Raw genomic sequence first — 19,404 nt, 5'->3', positions numbered from 1 at the left:
CTTTTCGCCGGTAGATGCCAGTAAAGCGACTGCGTCTCCTAACCAGCTTTTCCTCTCAGCAGCACAGCCTGGTGCAATTTAAACCCCGCCTCAAAGTTTACGCTGCTGCCACTGCGATTGGTTGAAATTGTCACGCGTAAGCTAAGGGTGAAAGCTCACTGGCTCGCAAGCCTCGTCAATCAAATTCGTTTCTGGTCGCTGTTGCAGAAGCTACAGCCTTAATCACCTGGGACACGTTGACAGAGTTGTAATTTCAGGTATTTATGAAGAGCTGGTATTGGTCTGTCTGTCTGTCAGCTTAAAGATTCTTCCGTTTGTTCATAAATGTAATGAATGTTAGCGTTATGGCTGCTGCCATTATGTGTCCAGGATTCGCCTTGCCCTCCCTCAGTGAATAATACGGAAGTAAGATTATGTTTGCGCTACGTGTCGGAGCTGTAAAAAGGGCACACGGCTCATCCTTTCTTGGTTCATCTGTCACTTGTAAGACAAAACGTTAAATTTAATGTTTTAAATTGTGTATACCTACAGGCAGAATGAGCGTGGGTTTCATAGGAGCGGGCCAGCTGGCCCACGCTCTGGTGAGAGGCTTCACGGCAGCAGGTGAATTTCGAAACATACCTTTAACCATATGTGCATTAATTTCATTTCATTTGTATTCTTGATGTATGTAGATTGCAATCAGGCACCGAAATGATTTCTGGTTATTTTTTCCCCTCTTCAAGGCGTGATTGCCACGCACAAAATCACAGCCAGTTCTCCAGACACAGATCTCCCCACAGTGCAGCAACTACGGGTGCATAGTCTGTTATATTAGTGACTCTGTGTAATTATGAATATGTATTTTACCTGTCTGAAGAACTACTAAAAGAAGTCAATTTGTACAGAAATTGGGTGTAAATTTCACTACCAGCAACAAGGAGACAGTGAGCAGGACTGATGTTCTCTTCCTGGCTGTGAAGCCCCACATCATTCCTTTTGTCCTCGATGAGATTGGACCAGATATCGAAGACCGTCACCTTATTGTGTCCTGTGCTGCAGGGGTCCGAATCAGTTCCATAGAGAAGGCAAGTCATAGCCCGTCGTGTTTACATGTTGTGTGTTTTATGGTGGGAAACTTACAAACTAAACACATTTAAGCCCCCCCTTCCTATTCAAGCTGCTTGTTACACTAGTTTTTATAAGTCAATTGGTGTAAATATAGTAATTATCTACTAGTATTTGTAGTGACATGGTATGGTGCATCGTAGGAGTTGGTGTGTACCCTGCTTGTATGAACACTAGATCACTTAATTATAGTACTACTTTTAAAACATTACGGTAATGCAAATCATAAGCCAGATGAATCCAGACGCATAACTTAAAGTCTTATAAACGCTATTGATTCATATTTTTCAGTGCTCACATCGCCTATACATACATCTAATCTGTTTTTGCTTGCTGTATCCATCCATTATAAGAAACTTTAAACTGGTACTTTCATTCATCATCCCTTCAAATGAAGTCACTAAATTAGAGCATTGCTCCTTTTTGTAGAAGCTGCAGCAGTATCGCACTTCTCCAAAGGTCATACGTTGCATGACCAACACTCCAGTGGTAGTCCGTGAAGGGGCCACTGTCTATGCTACAGGAAGCTATGCAGATGTGGAGGATGGAAAGCTCCTGGAGCAGCTGATGGCCAGTGTCGGCTACTGCACCGAGGTGGAAGAGGACCTGATTGATGCAGTCACTGGCCTAAGCGGCAGCGGCCCTGCTTATGTGAGTCCGTTCTACCTATCAGTGTGTTTTGCAAATCTGCCATAGCTGCAGCATTTGTGAAAAACGTGCCCTCCGGCTTGTTGCCCTCTTTCCATCATAGTAACGTTGATGATTGTGACCTTGCAGGCTTTCACTGCTGTAGATGCGCTTGCTGATGGTGGTGTGAAAATGGGCCTGAACAGGAGATTGGCTGTACGCCTCGGAGCCCAAGCACTGCTGGTATGTCCGTTATAGATGCAGTATATACTTTTTTTTTTTTTTTTTTTTTAGGTTTTGATCCTGGTTTGATGTTGCTGTGTTTCTGAATACCCCTAGTGCCTATGAGTTGAGTTTAAAAGAATACTGTTCAATTATGTGTGACCTGCAGCTTGTCCTGTCCCATTGTGCACATTGACACAGTCTGAATGTTCATTATCACGTGGCGTATTTTATGCAATCAATCAGTGGCGCTTCCTTTGTGTTTCTTCAAAGGGGGCTGCTCGGATGCTGTTAGACTCGGAGCAGCACCCTGGGCAGCTCAAGGACAATGTGTGTTCACCAGGGGGCGCCACGATCCACGCCCTACATGTTATGGAGAGTGGTGGCTTCCGCAGCCTGCTCATCAATGCTGTGGAGGCTTCTTGCGTTAGGACGAGGTAGGTTGGCGAGAGAGGTGTTCAACAAACAGAGAAACATTTTTGTCGTTCCTGTCATAAGACACAGAAGAAAAGCAATTCACTCAATTGCTCAAAGGGTGACAATTTTTTTTAAAAGTTTATTATTCAGACAGCAGATGGAGCTATGTATGTACAAATCATTTTAAATTGTGGCTTCTCTGGTTACATATCACCTAGTGTTGAAGTTATTACTACACTGATTTATTATGCTGTGATTAATATGTATTATCCATTCTAACTTGTATGTTTATCTTCTTTTGTTTCTGCTTTTTTTATATTTCAAAAAAGGGAACTTCAGTATTTGGCTGACCAGGAGAAGATTTCCCCTGCTGCCATAAAGAAGACAACTCTGGACCAAGTGCTGCAGCAACCGGGAGTCACTCCAGACGCTGTTGGAGTCAGATCTCGTGGGATCAGTATGTTCAACAGCAGCAGCAGCAGCAGCAGCTCCAGGACCAAAAAGAAATAAAATAACCTGCCAGGTGGAGAAACTGCAAACTTGTCATATCACTGATGATCTGGCTATATGCTACAACCACTACTGCCGGGTAGTTGTTGACCTAAGTAAGTAAATCACCTAAAATATGAGGTGAGACTTAACAAGAGAAAGATTTCAAGCGATAATAGCTTCCTTTTGTAAGAAAATCTCCATTTCCGTTACCATGAAATGCTTAATTTCTTTCTTTTATATCCCTGTTCCTGGTATTTTAGTTGACTCATGGAATAAAAATGCTCCTATCAGTTTCTTCTCTGGCTTTCTAAACCTTGTTTCTGATGATCGTGTTTCATGCCAAAGAGGTTCACTTCACAACTGTTTTTTTTTTCCTCGAGGTGATATCCCATTGCTGCTTGTATTGTACTGTGTACCAAAATCATGTTTTGCAATACTACAGATATTGATAAAATGCTATATTTTGTACTCCAAATGAGTGTATTTTCAAAATAGTTTATTAAATTTAGACATTTAACTAATTCTGTGGTTGTGATTTATTTGTGCCAGTGCTCACAGTGCCAGCAGTGCTGATTCTAAGTCACAACAGGAAGTATAAGAAACAATGTAACAAAGGATGCTGTATTCTTAGTTATCATTTTTCCCCCTTGCGAGCAAAGAAAATCTTTCATGAATGGAGGCACGTGACCAAACACGATGACGTCTGGCTTCGGTACAAGAGAAAGGAATCAACAAGGAGAGCACGGGCAGGCGTTTGGAAGCGCCGTCGCTTCTGTCAGTGGAGCCGAAATTCAGCTGTGCCTCGGATGTTAGGTTTCAGACGAGCACTTTAACAGCTACAACTTCGGAGGGGCGTCGTTTTGAAGTCAGGTGGGCCCATAAAGCAAACAGAGCTGCTGCTGCTGCTGTTGTTATGCTGAGTGTGCATGCCTTCGCCTCGCCGCTGTCAAGCTGGCCGAGGCTAGCTTAGTGGGTTAGCATAGCTAGCCTCCTGGTAAAGTTAGCCTTTCTCACATCAGAAACATTTCAAACTAAAGTGCCCTGATTATCCAAGTGGTCAGCACACGTTTTGACACAGCTCGGGGGTTTATTTTGAAAGTTTACACATGAAATGCTCGGTTGTAACCGGGAACATTAGTGCTCCTACTACGGTGAGATGGCAGCTAATCTTTTACACACGCGCGCGCGAGCTGTGAATTAAACGTGTCAATCTGATTTTCATGTAGTAGAGAGCGGAGGGGGGGCTGCCAGCCAGCCATTTCGCGCTTGAGGGATAACTCCCCCTCCCTGAGCTGTGGATTCGCTCTCGTTGCTGTATTGCTACAAATAGTAGAAAGACTGAGCACACGGGGATTTCCTCGCTTGCTTGTTTTGTAGGCGGGGAGTTGTTTGCCACTTTTTTTTCACGAGCAGGCGCTGAGAGGCTGGAGACGAGAAGAGTCGTGGAATGTCAAAAACCGTGCGACCCTGTGTTAGGTCGCTTCTTTTTCCTTTCTTTTGCGTTTAAATAAATAGTTTGCGAGGGACGCGTTGGTGTCCGCTGTGCCGCTACGCTTTCTTTTGGTGGTTTGTCAACTCATGCGCTTCTTGCTGCTCAAACCTGCTGCTTCATCACCTCGTTGTGGAGGGAAAAAAGGAGCAAGCGCGAGCCGAGCCAGCGGTTTAGCGAGACCAGGTTGGTTGTGTTATTCTCTCGTAACATTTCTGTCATAGACGCGGTTGTGATTGTCAGATCTGAGAAATGTGTTGTTTTTATTCTGCGCGGATCTTTGTGTTTTTTCTTTTTAATAAATGCATTGATTTTTAATCTTCCAGGAAATGCTCTCAGACCAATCGTTTCGAACTGAATTGCTTCACCTGAAGTGACAATTCATTTAACCACTAGTTAAATTGTAACAATGGCAGAGCCAAATCAAACCAGCCGCCCTTGGCTTTAATGCCACAGCCAAGCAGTTAACAACACAGCATTGTTTTATTGTCAGAGCCTGCAAACAAGTAGCGGTATTTTATATCATGCTGAATCATCACAATGATGTATTTAGACGTTCTCAGAATCCACCCCGAAATATGGCACCACCGGACAAAGGTCTGCTCGCTTGATAAGGGTCGATGTTTATCACCAAGCCACCGTTATTAGGGAGATGGATCGAAATGGTGCTGAGCTTTCCTGCAAGTCAGTCAAGCCATGAGCATCAAGTGATGACCATCATGCATTTATCAATAGCCTCATCTACATTCAGCTGAGAATGTGCATTTTTATGGCAGCACTGCCATGATGTACGTCAACAAACAGGCTGCGAGTATATTTAGACTAAGTGCTTAGGTGTCAAGATCCATTTAAAAAAAATGCACGATAAGCAGATATTATGCGTGTGTTGCTATTATATAGCCCTGCAATGAGTGGATGCTTAAACTAGGTCAGGTGTAATTATATGATGTATAGGAAGTTAAAAAAAATACACCACCCAAATCAGGGTAGTGTTTGAAACATCTCTATAAATGTAAATGTAAATGGTAAATGTGGCATTCTGTAAATGCCCTTTCGTCTTTGTTGCTGAGCAGTGATTAAATGCTATAGAGAACCAGCTTTTTTCTGTTATCATTTAATGCAGCGTAACACGTCATTTCTCTAATTTTGGGTTGGCAGATGCCTTTGTTACCCTATGTGTGACATGATGAAATTTGCTGCCTATTAGAGTGCACATTTATGGAGGGCGCAGGTAATGAATTATCCATGGAGAGTGTGTGCAATTTGAAAAGTCACCTTGGAAACTGTTGAGCCCATATAGGCAGGGCTAAACAGATAGAAGTTGCCCATTCTTGCTCAGATACCCAACTTATTTCATCATCTCTGTTCATGCGAGCAGGGCATTGAAGTGTGTTTAGCAGACAGGCCAGCCCCACATCAGAAGCCCGGCTTTGCAATAAAGCGTAATGCTCATCTCTGCCTTTCTCTGCAGGTAACAAGAACAGATGATGGTCCATATAAGAGCCCGGTGGGGCTGGCAGTGGCGTGTGGATGGAGGCAGGGAGTGGTGTAGATCGGTGCTTAGATTTATCTTTTCTTTCACTGAGGTAGCAAAGATAAAGCAAGGCTGGATACCATAGAGGTGAACTGAGTGCACAACTTATACCCAGTGGTGTTGCTCAGAATGGGCAGGCAGTGGAGGGTGGAAGAGGATATGTGAGGTTGACGAAACATGAGGCAAGACTTTACACTGCATAGAGTACAGTCTGGCCACCAACACCTCTGTATAGCCAACACAGCTGTGCCTTGGGAGTAGTTACGCCTATTCAGGACAATTTATAGCCTCCAGAAAGGAACACAAATGTGGGATTTGTCCACAAAAGTGCTGTTTAAGCTGCACAGGGCAGTGGGAATGCCCGGAAGGAAGGGAGAAAAAGATCAATATATTCTCCCCCCCCTTTTTGCAATAGGGAGGGAATGTTGGTGATGAAACCTCTTGCAAGTGTAGTGCGGATTATGATTGCTTAGCATTGCGATATGCCCGCTCCACTTCTCAAAGTAGTACTTTCATCCAGTCAGAGTGTGTTTGATGAATTTCTGTTTGGAACTTACACTTGGCATGTTCATTACTGTTCTCTGTTTGTTCATAATTTAGAATAGTCAATATTAGACAGAACATGGTGAGCATGCACACAGAGCTGTGCGCTGGCCGCTGGTTTTTCATGTAACCTACTTTTATCTTGGCTAATTCGTGTGTGGGACACATCAGCTGTAAACTGACATTAACAACAAGCGAATTTTAGTCGTACCCTTGTAAGAAGCTAAGTCAAATTAAATTGGTGAGTCACTCTGCATCACTTTTATTGGATTTTCAAGAGGAACTTAACATTCTTTGCAAATGACTAATAGGTTCCTAAAAACATGTACCTCATTAAACTATGCTCTACATACAGCAGAATTTAAAATTAACAGTCTGACAGTCTTTACCTGTGTTAAGCTGACAAAATGTTACTAATCTTACTTACAAATTAAGGTCTTTATTTCTCCAATCACTCCGTGATTGTGAACACAGTTACAAATGAAAAGTGACAAAAAGAAAATCAATGCAAGCTGTCCTTGGGCAGCCTCTTTTGCGAAATACAGCAGTCATTTATATACTTCATGTCTTTTCAGATATTTATTCAGTTTTATTTAGCTCAAGCTCCTGTCCTACGCAGAGAAAACATATTTCACCATTTGTGGACAAATACGCTGGGTGCTTAGAGGATCAATTTAGCGACCTTTGCGGTATATAATAATCTTTTCAGCCATAAGATAATTTAGAAATCTTCTTCCTCCCCTTTCTCTATTGTTAAAATTGATCATTTCTTTAAGTATCACAAGCTTTAGCTTATGTGAGAATATGTGAGGAATGTCTAAGGAGGATTACAGTAAGGAACACTGCTAGCTGTATGCGTGTTTACACTTTTAAGTTTTCATGTCTCGAAATATGTTAATTTTTTTAATGGTGAAATTGTGTTTTGTTTTTGTTTTCTTTGTGGGACAATCATTAGCTGTGAGACGCCATCAAATATCCTGTAGACAGGGCTCATCAATCACTTACCAAAATTTGAAAAGAGCGGAGGCAGTCTTATTAATAGAAATTAGAATCTTTGATATTTCCAGGTAATAACTCTGCTCTCTCACTGCATTTGAATCAAAGCTCTCCACAGGAGAAAATGCATCCGTGTTTGTTTTCTTTCCTTCTTTTTTTTTTTTTGATGATGCTGCTGAGATCTGTTTATTTTGATGTTTGTTTGTTTGTTTTTTGTTTTTTTTTTAATAGGAGAAGACTGTTTTAAATCATATCAGTGCATCAGTAGTAAGTAAAATAGCTCACATATTTGATATTCTTTTACTTGAAATGCATTGAAACGTATTGACCTGCTCTATCAATTCTGTGAGCAGCACAAAACTGTTGTGGTTGTGTTAGGTCAATGCAATATGCATTTAATATAAATTCAACCAGTGTAGTGAACCTCCTAGATATTTTGCCAGTGTGTGGGTTGCCTGCAACCCTTACTTCCTCTGCCAGTGTAAGGCTGAAGTATCAAGAGCTATTCTCTTCCTGTTTAATCAAGTCCTCCAGGCAGATACTGTGAAAGGCCAGTGAAGTCTCCACTTCTGTCCTACTGGTTATACCAACAGAGCGGCTTCAGTAGATAGCAGCTGCTGAACATGGAAATAGATTTTTTTTTTTTAATGTATCAAAACATTGGTTAGTACAAACAAGTCCCTTTAAATAAACCTCCCATTATCAGTGACTTAAGAAAATATACAATCCCTTAAGGGCAGTGATTCATGTTTTCACTTTAAAAGACATGAACTGGATGCAAAAATCTGACATAAATGTGCCACATGCTATTCTTCATAGTATAGCCTACTAGCTTCTACATGCGACTTTTTTTCTCGCTCTTTTCTTTTTTTTTTCCAAGGAAACTAGGTTACATAAAATCAGTTTATTTGTATTCATCAAACTCTCCTTTCTTTGCCTAGAGTCTGCCTGGTTATCAGAAATGAGAAACGATAAGTGCCTGTGACTTTAATATCAGACAGGAAAAAATTTATTGGCAAATGTCTTTACTTTGTTGGCACAAATTTTACAAACATAGAAGGAAATTCCACATATTTGACTATGGAAATGCAGTATTACCTTGAAGCCATTGTGCTGTATTAACATGATTTTTTTCTTTTTTTCCACATAAAATTTGGTCCTACTAAGAATCTAATTGGAGGGAACATAACAGATTTTTCCCTTCTTTAGATATACAGCAGGTACCAATTCTTTCTTACGTCTTTTTTCTCTCTCACATCTTTAATAACAGTATGTGTGAAAACTAAACCTCCAAAGCAGAGTCACTTAATCCTTATCCAATAATTTAGTGACTTAATGATTTAGTCATTTATATCATTGCGGATTTATTTAATTTTTTGTGTGGTTTGATGTTTTTTGGTTATCAGTGCTTCCTTTTTTTAATAAAGGTCAAATTCAGGATGCTTCTGTTTATCTAATAAGACAGTATTTGCCAACCAGAGCAGTGTGAGGATGATGTACAGACATGGTCACGAATTAACATCCCCCCATGCACCAAATGTAGGTGGATTTTCTATTTTGGTGAGTAAATCTTAGTGGACAGTCCCCCACGGTGGCATTTTTCATTCTTTTCTTTTTTTTCTTTTTTCTCCAAACCAAAATTAAAGCGACGCTTAGGGTCTCTCCTGTGTTTTGGGATCACTCATATGCTTCTGTCTTCCTCCCTCTCTGTCAAAGTTTGACACTTACACACACACACCCACACACAGCTTTTTTCCCCCACCAGTATTCCACAAAGACCTGACCCTGACATTTTTGTATAACCCTAACTATCTAACCAATCGTCTCATCATAACTCAGACTAAGGCTGGGCTTTGCAGTCTTTTTTGAACAGGAGCCTAAATTCTTAGATTCATGCAAAAGACGAAGCATTAGAAAGCGATTACATTGTTGAGGAGATTGATGTGAAAAGTTTAGAATTTTTTTTTACTATTCATGCTTGACTTGATTAGCCCCTGATAAATATATTAAATGTTTGTCACTTGACGCTGCGTCTCAACAAAATATTTAGAAACGCGTATAGAATATATGAACGAAGGTCGATTTATTATTTTAGCAGATTAAAAGCACACTTGGTCAGTGAGTTAAAGTAAATTTCAGACACTGTTAACAGAATTTTGCAGGAGCAGTTTAACCCTACGCTCTAGGGGTCAGTTAATACGGGAAGCTGGCAATTTTGGTTAGTTGCTATTTCAGCATTGCCCAGAACGTCTGCTGGTCAAAAGCACTGGCTTAGTATTTCCCCTCTACTACAAGCATATCACATTTCCCTCTGAAAGCTGCTGAATGATTTCCCCTCTCCCTCTTTTTGTCACTCTTATTTCACGCTCTGAATACTTAGTAGTTAATAGCTTCCCTCCCCTCTTCCCGTCGTACCTTTCTCAGACGCACTCGCACACTGTTTTCTGCACACACAAGTTCATACCACTCTTCCAGTATCTCTTCCAGAGCTATCAGAGGAGTCTGATTTTTAATTTGCAGTTAAATGGCGCCCGACACATGCAGCTTGCTTGATAATTGACTTAGCTCAGCTGACGGGAGGAATGATTAGATCTGAATATCTAGGCGATCTTTTCAACTCTCTTAGAAGTGAGGGAGTAAGAGCAGAGGCTCTGATTAGGCATAAAGTCTTGAGATTGGCTGTACAGCGTGAAAATGTTGGCTCACTGCATTAAATATGTCAACCTGGAAAGAGTAAGTGGAAAATAATAAAGCCCAATCATAGAAAAGGACTGACATTTCTTTTATTTTCAGGCACTTACCATGTGCTTTTCAGTTTCTTTATCATTGCCATCATTCTGTTTCCTGGAAGGTCTGTGACAATGGACTGAGAGGCTATAGGTCTTATACATTATTGATCAGGGAAACTGAATAGCTGATTGTACTGACTTTACAGCAAGCACTCTCCTTTTGTTGTTTAGCTAATCATCAAAGATATCCAGAATTTGCAAAGACAATGAATTGAAAATGGTGCTAAACATTCTATCACCCTTCTGTCGGGCCTAATTTACATCTGGGCCACAGCTCTAGTTATTCAGTCTTGTACAAACTGTGCAAATTTTCTTTACAAGTCCACACTGGTTTTAGAAAGGAAAAGAAATTAAATTGGGCATACGATCAAAATGAGCCACATCGTGGTCTCTTGGAGTGAAAATTGTTGAAATGTATTGTTTGGTGTGAGATGAAATTCAGCTGTTAGTTTCACAGAGCTCTGTTGCCATTGTTGGATGCTGCTTGTGTTTTGTTTTTTTCCCCCCCTGAACACAGTCTTTCATCAGCATGCACCTCCACCGTCTACTTTTATTCACTTCATTAGCAAGCTGCCAGTGCCCAGTGCTCGGACGCTTCTTTTCAAGAATTGATCATGACAAGTTAAATTTGTATGTGCTTGTGTGGTTTTGGTGATCTGTCACTGTGCGATGCATGTGCATGTGATTAGTTGCGTGATGTGCCATCCACTGTCCTGTCTCAGCAAACCCTGTACCCTGTTAGTCCTTCCCCAGCCGTGTTTAGTATTCAGAGAGCAGGCGCTGTCGTAATCTGGATTCCGAGGCAGGTTGCTGGGGTTTTTTGTTTGCTCTTATGGCCCTGATAATCTTGTTACACTGCTGTCAAGTGGAGCTGGCCCTCCCTGCAGCCCTGAACCACCATGTGTGCCACCTCCGGTACCAGAAATACACCCCCACCCCCTCCCCATCCCCAACAGCCCACCGCCATTTTGAGACAGCCGTTGATGGAAGAGCCTTGGATGTATCCTTGAAGAATCACCTCCTGAGCATCTTTATTCAGCCTCCCCCCGTCTCCCACCCCCACCTTAGGCGGCGAACGACAGTAATAAATATTCATCTGGGGGATGCAGTGTGTCGAAGCTGTAGCCTCGACTCCCCCTCAACAAAGAGTCCCCTGGCTAATGGTGTCCATCCTTGGCATCTCCCCTGGAGAGATCCTGCAGAGGGGACGAGATCATTAAAGGATGCCACAGGCTGAGGGCCGGACCTATCATGTCACATCAGCATTTATCGCACTAGAGTTGTTGGGGTTTTTTTTTGTTTGTTTTTGTTTTTCTTGTAAACCCCCTTTCCCTTCTTCAGAGTCAACCTAAGCCGACCCTACCTCTGCAAGCTGCACTGCATTGCTTCAGATGAACAAAGACCGCATTTGAAGGTTGGATGGGTTGCTCTCGTTGTGTTAGTTCAACTTCACAACTTCCTAATTGGCACCTTGGTTTTGGTCCTTGCTGAGATCAGGATTTATTTTTTCTCTCAACCTGTTCTTCTCAAGCTCCTCTAAATTTGTCGACCCTGCATTTTACATAAGGCTTCTCTCTGTTTTTCTGTCTCTCTTTTTCTTTCTCTCTCTTTGTGTCTCTCTCTCGCTCTCTGTCTTTCTCTCTGTCTCTTTCTTTTTCTCTCTAACACATTCTCTTTCTCTCTGTGACCACACTCAGCGTTTTCTATTTCCTGTGGGTGTGATGTCTCTCCTCCACAAGCAATCAGCTCTGATTTGTCAGCGTTCTTCCAGGCGATTCATAAAAATTCAGCAAGCATCTACAAAAGACGTCTATGTCCCTGCACTTGCTCCCTACCTCCGATGCCCCCGCACTCTAAGCTGCAGCTTTCGCCTCCCGCTCCTTCGGCTAGAAACACAAAAGACGTGAAATCATTAATAGGAGCTAATATATTAGTGCAAGGAAGACATCAGTGTCTTTTGTTTTTAAATTGTGACTATGTCTTTGTCAAATGCAAGGGCATTCTCCAACAGATCAGTGCACCAAGTCTGAAATTTCCCTGTCATTCTTTATGGGAAATTATAGGTGTGTTTTCCTTTCTTTGCCTGTGTTTCTGTGTTTGTGTGAGCATGCCTCTTTGTCTCTGTGAGGTATGACAAGCCTGGTAGTGGAAGGGAGCAGCTGTGCATTGGACCTTGTCTGTGTTGTTCTGCCATGCCCTGTCATTGGTAGCCGTCTGTTGGCAGCAGCCTGTGCTGGAGGCTTGCAGCCTGGGTGAAGTCTTTCCACAGTGTCATATGGTGAGCTTTCAATGTGCCAAACCATGCCTACTATGTTACCCTACACAGATGTGTGACAGAATACGCCCCCTCAACTTGGACAGTGTGCCATCTTTCTGCATTTTCAAGATTCCAACTGGTTTTTGAACAATGTTGGGTCTAGGCTACTGAGGGGAAAATGATAGGCTTAATATGAAATTTGGAAGATGCAACCTTTTTTTTCCTAGTCTCATCCCAGTAGCTATTAGTGTAGTACTTTCCTGTCTATTTGTCCATTATCTGTGCATCATCAGGCAGACCATTATCCCATTATGTTTTGCATCTGTGGTCCAAATGCTTACTGGAAATGAGTCACCACAAAGGCCAGTGAAAGGTACGTGTTACTATCAGACAGCTATTCATAGCCAGCCCATCAGGGATGAAAGTATCACATTTGAAAAGTCCTGTGCAGAGCGTGAAAAGCTTTTTATATGGGCATCTGCAGCGCAGAGAAACATTTCTGTTTTTATAAGAAGCCAGAGTACTTTTTTTTTTTTTACTTTTTTTTTTTTGAAGTGAAAGCATCAAGAATTCAAGTCACAGTCTGACCTTATGTTATGTCCCCAGCCTGTGTGATAGTGTCGTATTCAGGTCATTTTTAACAAGCGGCTGTCTCTCCCTGTTTGGCTCAGGTGACCGGTCCACCTGTAGCACCCTTTTGTTGCCATGGAAATATCCTGGCCATCTTAGTGCACTTTGGAGCTCCGACTCATCTGTTTTTCTTTTCTTCCCTCACTGAGCTTCTGTGCAGACGACATGAATTTCCCTGATGACTAGCTTAATGTGCACGCATGCTGCAAACTTCTGCACACGCTGACAGTAATTCTTTTTTACATTCTTTTGTTCAGATGCTTTCTTTCCTGTTTTGATGTGTTAAAAAAAAGTTCTAAGAGCTAACATTTGTTTATGTGCTCAGTATAAACACACACTGCTGGGTTGTGTAAATCAGCTTACCGAGGCAATGTGCTGGCTGGGCTGGGCTGACTGTGGTGGGTGTCTGTGTTGCTGACACAGCATTTACTGTGTGTGGTGTAAAGCACTCAGGGCCACAGCTGTGTGTGTGTGTGTGTGTGTGTGTGTGTGTGTGTGTGTGTGTGTGTGTGTGTGTGTGTGTGAGAGAGAGAGAGAGGACATACTTATCCTGTGACAGAGCTCGCACGATGGAATTCACCTGACCTTCTGTCTGTCTTAATACCAGTAGGCTGGACTTCTCACCGACGCAGCTTCTCTTGGTGGTTCCCTCAGTGCAGACATGACAGAAGAAACTGCAGTGCAGCCCTGTTGTTCTGGAGGGCTCTGCAGTAGTTACAGTGGGTTGCTTTTTCATTGATTTATAGGATTATAGTTGGACACAGGCCAAATCTAGACAGGTGTGACTGTCTAGACTGGATAGCTTAAAATCTGCCCCATGTACTTTTGTGAATGTGTGGTGTTTGAGGATGGATGCGCTGTAGAAAGGCCCAGATCTGTTCTGTTTTGAAATGTGCCTATGGTACTTGTACTTGTGTTGTTTTGGGGTTTGCTTTCCAAGAAATAATTTTGGAATTGCTGCCAACCAATTAAATGTCATCTGGAAATGCATACCGCAAAGTTATTTGTTCTTGTCATAAGTGCACGAACAGTCCAGGTACCAGTTTTTCCAATTACTTAGAAGGAAGTCTGAAGTCCTTGACCCACTTTGTATTTTGTGTATTTAGTCATGTGGTTTCTATTTTTGTTTTTGCTGTTGTTGTTATCAGAAAATACTTCAATGTGTATTTTGCAGAAAAAAATTAAGTTTCTTTTCTAGTACTCTTGTTTCATATATTGTCTTTTCTTTTCACAGATCAACCGGTAGTACAGGTGGACGCTGCTCTCGTGGCATGACTACCACAAACAAGGGAAACAAGGCCTTAAAGGTAACCTGTGTGGCCAAATGTCTGTGTGTGTGTATATATAAGATTTTATTTTTTTAATAAAAGGATCAGCACTAACTAATTTCCACGCACAGGTGAAGCGGGAGCCGGGGGAAAATGGCACCAGCCTAACAGATGACGAGCTGGTGACCATGTCGGTGCGGGAGCTGAACCAGCATTTACGGGGGATGTCAAAGGAAGAAATCCTGCAGCTGAAACAGCGGCGACGTACCCTGAAGAACCGGGGCTATGCCGCAAGCTGCCGAGTAAAGCGTGTCACCCAGAAGGAGGAGCTCGAAAAACAAAAGGCTCAGCTGCAGCAGGAAGTGGACAAGCTGGCTACAGAGAATGCCAGCATGAAGGTGGAGCTGGATGCTCTGCGTTCAAAGTACGAGGCCCTCCAGAGCTTTGCCAGGACTGTGGCCCGCAACCCTGTCACCTCAGCAAGGGGACCTATGGCTTCTGTCATAGGTCCCCTCATCCCCGGTAAAGTAGCTGCCACCAGCGTCATCACCATCGTCAAATCCAAAACGGAGGCTAGGTCGTAGTAGCAGAAAGGGCAGAAGAAAGATGTTTAAGGCTAAACTAGTCAGTGCATTGTAACATGGCACAGGAATGCCTGTGTGAGTTCTCAGTTTTAACCGTGGAGCTAACACTAAAAATATGCTTTCCAAATTCACTCTTACAGAACAACACACCAGTCTGTTTTTTTTTAACAGGCCTGTCACCAGGGTAATAAAAATCTAACTTTAGAATTTAGGACGATACAGTTGTCCCATAAACAAAGGAGAAATATTGCAATATTGAAACATTTAGAAAGTGGAAAATTGAAGAAGACTGCATCAAGTTTGCTTGTTTTGATTGAGATTTTTATGTCAGTTTTCCTAAAATCTGGCTCTTAAGTCTCTTCCGTCCTAAGAACTAGCATTGGTACAGTTTCACAGGTGGTCAAAACCAGTAAGAAAATAAATTGGATCCATTATTCCTCACAAGATCCACAGTACAGAGTGGGAGGAGGAAAAGCCAGCACATATCTCACTAAGAAGCCCTTTGCTTGTTATTATGCACTGACTTAAATTGGGATAACTGACAACTGGTCACAGACTCTTGGTCTTAATGCTACAGATGTCTTTGAAACAACCTGACAAACCCCAAACTCATAAATTAGTCCAATTTGTGATTCTGTTGGTCGTCTGTTGAGAATATAAGCATGCAATGATGCTCCCAAACATAGCATTCATTTCTGTTTATGGATCTGCGACAGGCTTCCGTGAACTTGTCATTTTCAAAATGACTGGTAGATGCAATAATAATATATATGTATGCACTGAAAATACAAAGAGGTCTTGCATATTTAGGTGGAAACGTTAAAAAAGATCAGCAGCACTTAATGATGTTGTTCCAGAGCTGAGTGCCATTCCAATATGACAAGATTCTTCTACAATATCTGAAAACCTGAATGTTATTACAGTAATATCCTCATGTTTTGTGGGGACGGTGAAATCCACAAACATTTTGAAACTTAATTTTTGCTCATAGAAGTAATATGTTGATTTTGTTTAAAAGATATATATTGCGTTTTTTTGTAATTACTTGTTGACAGGGCCGTCAGATATTTCCAAAAGAAAATCTTTACACGAGCTTTACTGTTTGAATTGTTAAGGTGTAGAAAACTTTGTCTAAAGTTGACGTCTTGGTTTTTATTACTAGGTAGATTACCTTCCATTGTTTATAGAAATACAGAAAAAGAAAACGTAAAAAAAAATCCTGTGACATCTTTTTTGCAATTGTACCGAAAGTGGCTTACTATTAAAGTCTGATAGCTTTTTCTAGTGACTAGGCGCGTACTGTGGGGTAGCGCGTGATGTGATGTGTAAGTGACAAGTTGGCAGTGTCGTTCACTGTATAGATGTCAATGCTGTGCTATTTAAAACAAATCTGTAGAGCTAAACTAGATGGTGTAAACAAGGTCAATTGTCTTTGTGCGTATTGGCATCTGTGATATCCTCCGCTTCCTTGGTGTTAGTTACAAATCATATTGTCATTACGAGTTTACCACATTGAGCCACGAATGACAGAATTTGATGAAACGGCATTAGTGAACATGAAGTCAAAAGACTTTTTGAAGCATAAAGTAATAACTGAATAATGGTTGCATCTAGTGCTGGATGCCCTCTAAAAACATCCTCTGTAACCAGGAAGTAAAGGATTTTATTATTATTATTATTCCAGCAACATCATTGGTGTAAATTACATTGCAGGGATAGAGTGCCCTTAAAAGCTATCTTTTAGAATTTACCTGTGGGCGTGCGGTTATCCTGCAAATGTTGTTGACAAACCTTGCACCTTGTCACGCTAGTAAAAATAAGATGCTGCAAGGTTAACCTCAAAGAGGTATAGCATCACTCTTCTAAATCTACCCACTGGTCTTCAGATTGTCTGATTAAAAGCAGAAGGGTTTGGCTGAAGGTTTGTATGCACTAAGCTCCTGCTTGTTTTGCTCAGGACAAAACAGGTCACTTAAAATGAACAAACAATTCTAGATGAGAGGCAAGAAGGCGGGGATGGCAGCTCTGTTCTTTTTCTGTTTGTTTTTTTCCTCCTTTTTTTCTAATAAGCATGTCATAAAGGGCTTCAATCCACACTCAGAAAGAGGCACAGTGCGACTATGTAGAATTACAATCAACAGCTGCCAGCGAGAGCTCCTTCTGTGCCAAGTGTTGCATCACTCTGCTGGTCCTCTAAAAGGAATTTAACACTGAAGCAGGTCTACACCTCAAGGTGAAAGTAGGTGTTTAATGACATTAACAGAATGCACTTCATCCAGATCTCCCTCTCCTGCTGGTCAGAACGTCTTAAAGTGTCGGCTGAGGTGTTAATCTGCAGCCGCTCGCAGACGATACGCCTCAGTGAAACCGCCCGAGATCTGAGTGCTGGTAATACTGTCCGTATCCTAGCCTCACTTTGTCAACATGCTTAGCTATCTGCATTGACTGGTTAACTGTGGGATAAAATATATATTACCTGACTCTCGACATAGCCCAGTATCAATGTTGGCGTCCTTATTGCTGTGGCAGTCTTGTGGAGTGAATCTTTTTTCGTGTCAAGTGTCTTTAAGGTGTTCGAGTGGCACTGTTGACCAATCTCTCGATCTCCTCTGGGGATGATTCTCTTTCTCTCACATACAGCTGTATAGTATGTAGCTACAGTAGGTATTAATGACCATTGTGAAAAAGTGACCCTTAATATGCAACTCAGTGGAAAGGTGTGAAAGAGTAGATGTAAGAGTAATCAATATTGTCAGAGTTTAGGTCTGTTCTTTAATCATTCTTGATGTTTTGTAGATTTTTATTTATTTATGTTTTTTCGCATCCCTCTATGGGAGAGCAACTGGCCCTTGGTTAAAGCCGCTAACAAAGCTGTCAATGTTTTTAAAGGAATCGTGACAGCTGCACTCAAGCCTTACTCAGTTACTCTGGTCTTCAATCACCTGAATACAAATCCATTAATTAAACTTGGATCTTAACTGAAATGAACTGCTATTATTTAGATATTTATGCACTAAATAATGTTGATGCTACGATGGATTCTGCCACAAGGGCCACTTGCAATATTTTTTTTTTTTCCCTCCGTGTGTGTGTGTGTGTGCGTGTGTGTGCGCGTTTGTGTACGGTTGAAGTTCCTCTGCTGCTACACCAGTCGTTAATGCTCATTGTTTTGCTGTAGCATCATCCACAACGTTTCTGTTCTCATTATGTGTCGTGCGTGTGAATTTGAAATTGATCTTAACACTGTAATTTGTTCTGCAGATTTCCTTTTTAATTAGTTTTTGACTTTTTCTTGTTTTGTTTTTTTTTGTTTGTTTGTTTTTTGTATTTGTTTGAGCAACATGTTAGAGGATAAATAGCAGCACTTGTGTGGCAGTTGATTTTTAATAGCTCTCAAGACATTGGCTTTTTTCATGAAGTTATGCTTTGTAAATGGTTGACTGTGCAGGTTTTTTTCCCCTCTTCTCTATGGAGTGGGTCTGTGTTTCAAAGGTATACAAATCTGACTAAAGCGAGTAATACAAAGTTAATAATCTGTTTTGTTATTTTTCTGTATGGGTTGTAATAAAATATTGCAGTACTTTGTATGAAAACAGACAATAGTTAATTGTAACTATTTATAAATTAAATTATTGTACTTTTGCAATCTGTAGATAAGTACTATGTATTCATATATACAGTAACAACTGTGGATTTAAATGTGATTCTCTGAGGTGTCTAAGTTATTGATGTATATATTGTATGTTTGTTGATACAGCTTACTTTATTTTCTATAAGACCAATAAAATGTTTTGGAAAAGGGTTTTCAGCACTACTACTCTGTCATTTAAGGCGTTTAAAAAGTGTCGAAATTAGGTTTTGTCATATTCTGTGGCGTCATTGACCCAGTTTGATACTTTTAAAAATAAACTGGCGGGGAAGGCTTTTTGCCATCCAGGGTGGGTTTTAGAAGACAGCGAACATTTAGATGGCACAATTTCTTTTTCTGTGATCCAAAAAAAGCCGTTGGGCGACCCACTTTGGCTAACCTCGGTGGACATATTTTTGGCCCGACACGAGTAAAACATTAGAGTCATGAAGGATGTCTAGGTGTGCTTGTCCTAGATTAGGAGGAGTAGTGAGTTAGTCATCTCAGCTCCCTATGGAGCTTCTAAATCCCCCCCACCCCTACCCCTCGTCTCAGTGCACCTCATCAAACATCAGCCTCCTCAGCAGCGCTTCAACCCCCGCGCAGTCAAAATGCATCTCATGAGAGAACATTCAAAGACAAAGAGACAGATGGCTGAAGGCAAACTACATCTTGCCACACCATCCTGCAGGGCATGTGTAAACCCCAGTGCCTGTATTGTTCTTTAGTTCTTTTAAATGGAGGAGGCTTCTACAGGTCTGCGTGACCTGTGCATTAAAACAGGCTCCTCTCCCCTCCTTGGATGCCTGCCCCAGACAAGC

General features: G+C 41.5%; 2 protein-coding genes across 4 annotated transcripts; both read left to right on the top strand.

Annotated features, from left to right (window-relative positions):
- The first annotated feature begins 174 nt into the window (after positions 1 to 174).
- pycr1a (pyrroline-5-carboxylate reductase 1a) lies at positions 175 to 3,386 on the top strand. The gene is made up of 8 exons (XM_085454298.1): positions 175 to 257; positions 532 to 603; positions 726 to 796; positions 888 to 1,067; positions 1,537 to 1,758; positions 1,885 to 1,977; positions 2,230 to 2,393; positions 2,703 to 3,386. The coding sequence occupies exons 2-8, from the start codon at positions 537 to 539 to the stop codon at positions 2,881 to 2,883; spliced, it is 978 nt and encodes a 325-aa protein (XP_085310424.1). The 5' UTR covers positions 175 to 257; positions 532 to 536; the 3' UTR covers positions 2,884 to 3,386.
- Positions 3,387 to 3,576: 190 nt separating this feature from the next.
- LOC146711444 (transcription factor MafG) lies at positions 3,577 to 18,757 on the top strand. 3 transcript variants are annotated; one of them, XM_085454290.1, is made up of 3 exons: positions 3,577 to 3,735; positions 14,338 to 14,410; positions 14,503 to 18,757. In XM_085454290.1, the coding sequence occupies exons 2-3, from the start codon at positions 14,375 to 14,377 to the stop codon at positions 14,953 to 14,955; spliced, it is 489 nt and encodes a 162-aa protein (XP_085310416.1). In that variant the 5' UTR covers positions 3,577 to 3,735; positions 14,338 to 14,374; the 3' UTR covers positions 14,956 to 18,757. The 3 variants fall into 3 exon arrangements, with proteins under 3 accessions (XP_085310416.1, XP_085310415.1, XP_085310414.1); XM_085454289.1 differs by lacking the exon at positions 3,577 to 3,735 and adding an exon at positions 4,379 to 4,540; XM_085454288.1 differs by lacking the exon at positions 3,577 to 3,735 and adding an exon at positions 13,595 to 13,822.
- The last annotated feature ends 647 nt before the right edge of the window (positions 18,758 to 19,404 follow it).

Source organism: Copadichromis virginalis, linkage group LG4, assembly GCF_057382275.1.
Source record: "Copadichromis virginalis isolate Kocher_CV1m ecotype Utaka linkage group LG4, C_Virginalis_male_GT1.1, whole genome shotgun sequence".
NCBI lineage: Eukaryota > Metazoa > Chordata > Actinopteri > Cichliformes > Cichlidae > Copadichromis > Copadichromis virginalis.
Note: the sequence above shows the minus strand (reverse complement) of the source record. Positions and strands in the feature narration are given on the sequence as shown.

Bases quoted from the DNA above. Each gene is read 5' to 3' on its own strand.
- pycr1a (XM_085454298.1), top strand. From the start codon at position 537: ATGAGCGTGGGTTTCATAGGAGCGGGCCAGCTGGCCCACGCTCTGGTG. The intron at 1,759-1,884 runs GTGAGTCCGTTC...GTGACCTTGCAG, and splicing joins GCGGCAGCGGCCCTGCTTAT to GCTTTCACTGCTGTAGATGC. The intron at 1,978-2,229 runs GTATGTCCGTTA...GTTTCTTCAAAG, and splicing joins TCGGAGCCCAAGCACTGCTG to GGGGCTGCTCGGATGCTGTT.
- LOC146711444 (XM_085454290.1), top strand. From the start codon at position 14,375: ATGACTACCACAAACAAGGGAAACAAGGCCTTAAAG. The intron at 14,411-14,502 runs GTAACCTGTGTG...TTCCACGCACAG, and splicing joins AGGGAAACAAGGCCTTAAAG to GTGAAGCGGGAGCCGGGGGA.